The 4735-nt window shown below is 29.8% G+C and overlaps 1 protein-coding gene across 1 annotated transcript; it reads left to right on the top strand.

Annotated features, from left to right (window-relative positions):
* Positions 1–259: 259 nt before the first annotated feature.
* Positions 260–4735, top strand: LOC136985114 (stearoyl-CoA desaturase 5-like). The gene is made up of 4 exons (XM_067282320.1): positions 260–520; positions 668–798; positions 4001–4206; positions 4279–4735. Exons 1-4 carry the CDS (start codon positions 355–357, stop codon positions 4697–4699), a joined length of 924 nt encoding a protein of 307 aa, XP_067138421.1. The 5' UTR covers positions 260–354; the 3' UTR covers positions 4700–4735.

The following is a 4735-nucleotide window of genomic DNA, read 5'->3' on the forward strand; positions in this document are numbered from 1 at the left end:
CTATTGTATTTAATCGACAATCTCTCTAAATTTTCTGTGTAAATTTTATCTAAAAATACACACACATTTACACAAAGTATTTATTTATAGGAATATTTTAATGTGTGGTTTAAATTAATAGAAGTACTTCATAGAAAGCAATAAATCCAGCCACAAACGTGTACCGAAATTAGTGATGTCATCTTCTCTCCACCAATGATTGAATATTCAGTGAATTGTGTCGTGTACAGATTTCCCTTTCGAAATACACCAATCAGATTTAGTTAGATGATTTTTCACTTTATATAAAATGAAAATCGACGATTTTAAAATATATTACATAAATATTTTGAAGATTAGTTATTTTTTAACAAGATGGCTCCTAGCCAAACTTTTACTACAGTAACGGAAACTCAAAAAGATGCAGAATCTAAAAGATACCCCATGAAAATCGTATGGAGAAACGTAATAGCTTTTATTATTCTTCATATCGGAGCCTTATATGGGATTTATCTTGCAAATTGGAGAACTTTCACATCTGGTAAGTGTTTTTAGGGTGCCAAAGTTTCATATATTGTAACACTCGTGGTTCCATTTTTTAAAACAGTTTATATTCAAGTATAATTTGATTTTATATAGTGTAAATGAGAAATGTTAACAATATATATCAACAAAATATTATTTTCAGCGTCATTATTGGCATATTTAAGCATTTTGGGAGTAACTGGAGGATCTCACAGACTATGGTCTCATCGCAGTTACAAAGCAAAGTGGCCTGTCAGAGTGTTTCTTATGTTCTTTCAGACCATGGCCATTCAGGTATTTAAATTTTTTTTTTTTATAAATTAAGAATATTAAAACAACGTAATTTCCATTTTTCTATGTTTAAAAACTAATCATTTGTTATTTAATTTCTTTTTTGTTGAGGAAATAAATATATGTTCAAGGAACATGGAATAAAGTTTAACAAGTAAATTAAGATAAAATAACTATTTCTATTTATATATTTATCTTTAAAATATCATTTTTAGTATATTAAGGAAAAGTTAAATTCGGAAATAAAGCTAATGCTATTCAGTTTTAACATTTCTTCTATGAAGTATTAGGATTTGTGATTAAAACACTTCGATAACAAGGAAAAAAAAATTTAATTATAACTAAGCATTTAAAATCTGATTTTATAAGTATTAATTACGGTAATATATGGAGTCGTTAATTAACACTTTTAATAAATTATTTATATTTTGGGGCTTCATTTTACGGTCAAATTAACATTTTGTTAATTAATGTTATTTAAGAATAAATATTAAAAGATTAAACTTTTCTAATACTTTACAAAAGCGTATCACTTAATATTGAGTTATGTAACCAGTGAAAGTTGTATCTATAAAGGTTTTGCATGATTACGTCTTATATTTACAAGTGTTATATACAATCAGTGGCGTAGCGAACATAACTGGCGCCCGACACTTTATTGGCGCCCCTCTTCCACCTCCAGAAACACATATAGTTTGTCTTGGAGACCATTTGGACGCCCCTCTGAGAGTGGCGCCCGGTGCATGATACATCCCCTTGCACCCCCATCGCTACGCTACTGTATACAATACCTCGTCTTTTAGATAGATTTAGAAAAATTACTCCTAATTCTATTGTCTTTTTATAGTGTTTTTTTTTTTATGAATTTAAAATAAATCACGATATCGTACAGAAATAATCTTGATAAATCATTCATAAAATATGTTAAAGGAAAGTTTTAACGTCATAAAATATAAAGCAAAATAAATTATCGATAAAATCTAAGTCAATGACTTGTATAAATATTTGTAAAATTGGTACTTGTGTAACATGAATTATTCTATAATTATTATTTTTAAATAAGCGCTTTGGTTTTACTTCACGTATAATCTAAATAGAGAGCCAATTTCCATAGAAAGTCCTTCCATTTCTCCTTAGCAGAATACCCATCAATCCAATCCAATCTATTACAGTCATTGCATGAAACTTATCATTGAATTTGAAATGACTGACACTGATATATTAATATTAATAAATAGATATAACGTTAAATACAGTAGAAAGTCCTTATTCAAAACTCCGGATTATCCGAAACGATTTAGAAAAAGTAGAACGTGTAGAAGTGTAAATCAAGTTCATATCTATGTCTGTCGTTTTATGCACTTACGAAATTAACACAGTGATGTCTTCACGTAAATATGACAGATTGATCGATATGCTTTTTAAAAAGAATGTAGTGTTAATCTGAAGATACCAGACTTTTCAATATCAATTCTCTACCTTGGTCGATACATTCAGGTTTGGAAGCTCTCTTCAGTTGACACTGTAAAATTAGACTTAGATTAATGTCAACTGAAAGGAATCACGAGCCCAAAACACGTCTTGATTAACGTATTGACCACGGTAAAGAATTGAATAATGGATATTGAACAGTCTGGTGTTTCGCATTGAGCTTTATTTTAGACATAATATAGCACAAAATTTTGTTAATTTAGATGTCGAACAATTAGTTTAAAATATTTAATTAATCAGTAAAATCTGTTATTAAATGACTCTACTTAAAATATTATTGCGGTCCTACCCATTAGATTTAATGCTCTTGGACAAGAATCATACCAAACCCTTCGATGAATCAATTTCGATTGATTCAGCAATTTGATATGATTGTGTACGTCATATTTAGATAAATTCCCGGAATATCGATTCGAATATTTGGTAAATTTTAAATTCATGTTAAATTTTACATTGAATACAGATATAAAAATCCCTTTCCTTTTTGAAGAAAATAAATTGATTAATGGATTGTTTACAGTACTTTAGGCGAATTTAATTATAAATAACCAAAAAAAAAAGACACCACAGATCATGTAATTTCCCTTCTGGAATTTCCGACTTTAACACAGTTTTGTTCTATTTTTATTGTTATTACTTAATGGGGAGACGAGTTCCAGTAAGTATCCGGGTGAATAAAACCATTGAACACGTGGGTTCACGCCTGGCACGTGGCGTTTCCCGGGTTTTCTTCACGTTAGTAACAACTAGATAAACTAGAAACCTTGACTTACATTGCCTATATTATGTAAACAAATAAGTATATGAATATATTATTTTTCGATAAATATTTATTAATTAGGCCTGTATTAATTAAATGTTATTCAATGTTGTATGACGTTTAGAATCACTCAAAATGCTTTATTATCAACTGATAAACCTATAACATTATCATATATTTACGGGCATATAAACAGTGGGCATACATATGATAACATAACCTATATCCATAGGATATAAGAATCTGTAATTAAACACAAGGAAAATGAATTTGTATTTTTTTTTATTTACATTTTGTACTTCGGTTTTCCTAGCATTAGTGGAATTATTTCAAAATGAAATTCGTTTAAAACCATGCCATTTAAATGAATTGACGTATTCAATTTATTTATTTTGATTCATCTGCTGTAGATAATAGTTGAATTTATATATATTATTTTAGTTATTTTTTTTATACTAAATATATTTTTAATATTCGTCTCCTATATTAATCTGTAACAAGTGCACTTATTTAATTAATGTCCTGTATAAGTATATAATATTATTTCCATAAGGCATTATTATAAATTGCTACACAAACACACCAGCGTAATACCCTAACCGACTTTTGGGTTCCCCCCCCCTTTTTTTTGATGGTTAAAGGCGGAGGTCTTTGTTTTTCATAAGAAGAAATTAATGAAATTGTGAAGGAATTTCTCGGGAGTTTTTATGTATAAATTAAATTGAATTTTTATAATTTATTTCTTTTAAATCATATAATTTTACTCGTGCGGAAAGACTTAATTCTCAACGTTGCGAGCCTTCATAGATGAGGGATGTAAAGAGATTTCTATTCCTCGTCTATGAAGATCCGAATTACTAATAAAAAAAAAATATTCGAATGACAATTAGAGAATTTAATCTCTGAAGTATGCTGTATAATATAAATTCAGTGATAAGTGAAATTATATTGCAGAACGATATCTACGAATGGAGCAGAGATCACAGAGCTCATCACAAATATTCCGAAACAGATGCGGATCCACACAACGCTACGAGAGGATTCTTCTTCTCCCATATGGGATGGCTAATGGTAAAAAAACATCCGGATGTAAAAGAGAAAGGGAAAAGTATTGACATGAGCGATCTTCTCAGAGATCCCGTCGTTGTGTTTCAGAGAAAGTAAGGAATTTCTTTCATACGTAATATTATTAATCAACTACTTGTATTTACTAATGTTCTTTTATTTTACAGGTATTATTACATATTAGTAGTCCTGATATCCGTAGTGATACCTACAATGATTCCCGTTCTTTTCTGGGGCGAAAGCGTTTGGAGTTCACTTTTTACGCAATTTTTCAGCCGTTACGTTGTATCCTTGCATGGAACATGGTTGGTAAACAGCGCCGCTCACATGTGGGGTAATAGACCATACGACAGATTTATAAATCCAAGAGAAAGTCCAATAGTTCATATCTTTTCAGTGGGAGAAGGTTTTCATAATTATCATCACACGTTTCCATGGGATTACTGTACCAGTGAATTCGGATGGAAATTAAATTCAACTGCTCTCTTTATTGATTGTATGGCATGGTTAGGATTAGTTTATGACAGAAAAAAAGCATCCCCAGAAATAATACAACAGAGAAAAGAAAGAACGGGAGAGAAGTTATAGCGTTTTTTATCTCGAAAAGAACGAATAAAAGTTTAT

Source organism: Centruroides vittatus, unplaced genomic scaffold (genome assembly GCF_030686945.1).
Source record: "Centruroides vittatus isolate TY-2023 unplaced genomic scaffold, ASM3068694v2 contig_950, whole genome shotgun sequence".
NCBI lineage: Eukaryota > Metazoa > Arthropoda > Arachnida > Scorpiones > Buthidae > Centruroides > Centruroides vittatus.

Coding starts and splice junctions, on each gene's coding strand:
- LOC136985114 (XM_067282320.1), top strand. CDS start 355: ATGGCTCCTAGCCAAACTTTTACTACAGTAACGGAAACTCAAAAAGAT. Junction 521..667: donor TTGGAGAACTTTCACATCTG/GTAAGTGTTTTT, acceptor TATTATTTTCAG/CGTCATTATTGGCATATTTA. Junction 799..4,000: donor TTCAGACCATGGCCATTCAG/GTATTTAAATTT, acceptor ATTATATTGCAG/AACGATATCTACGAATGGAG.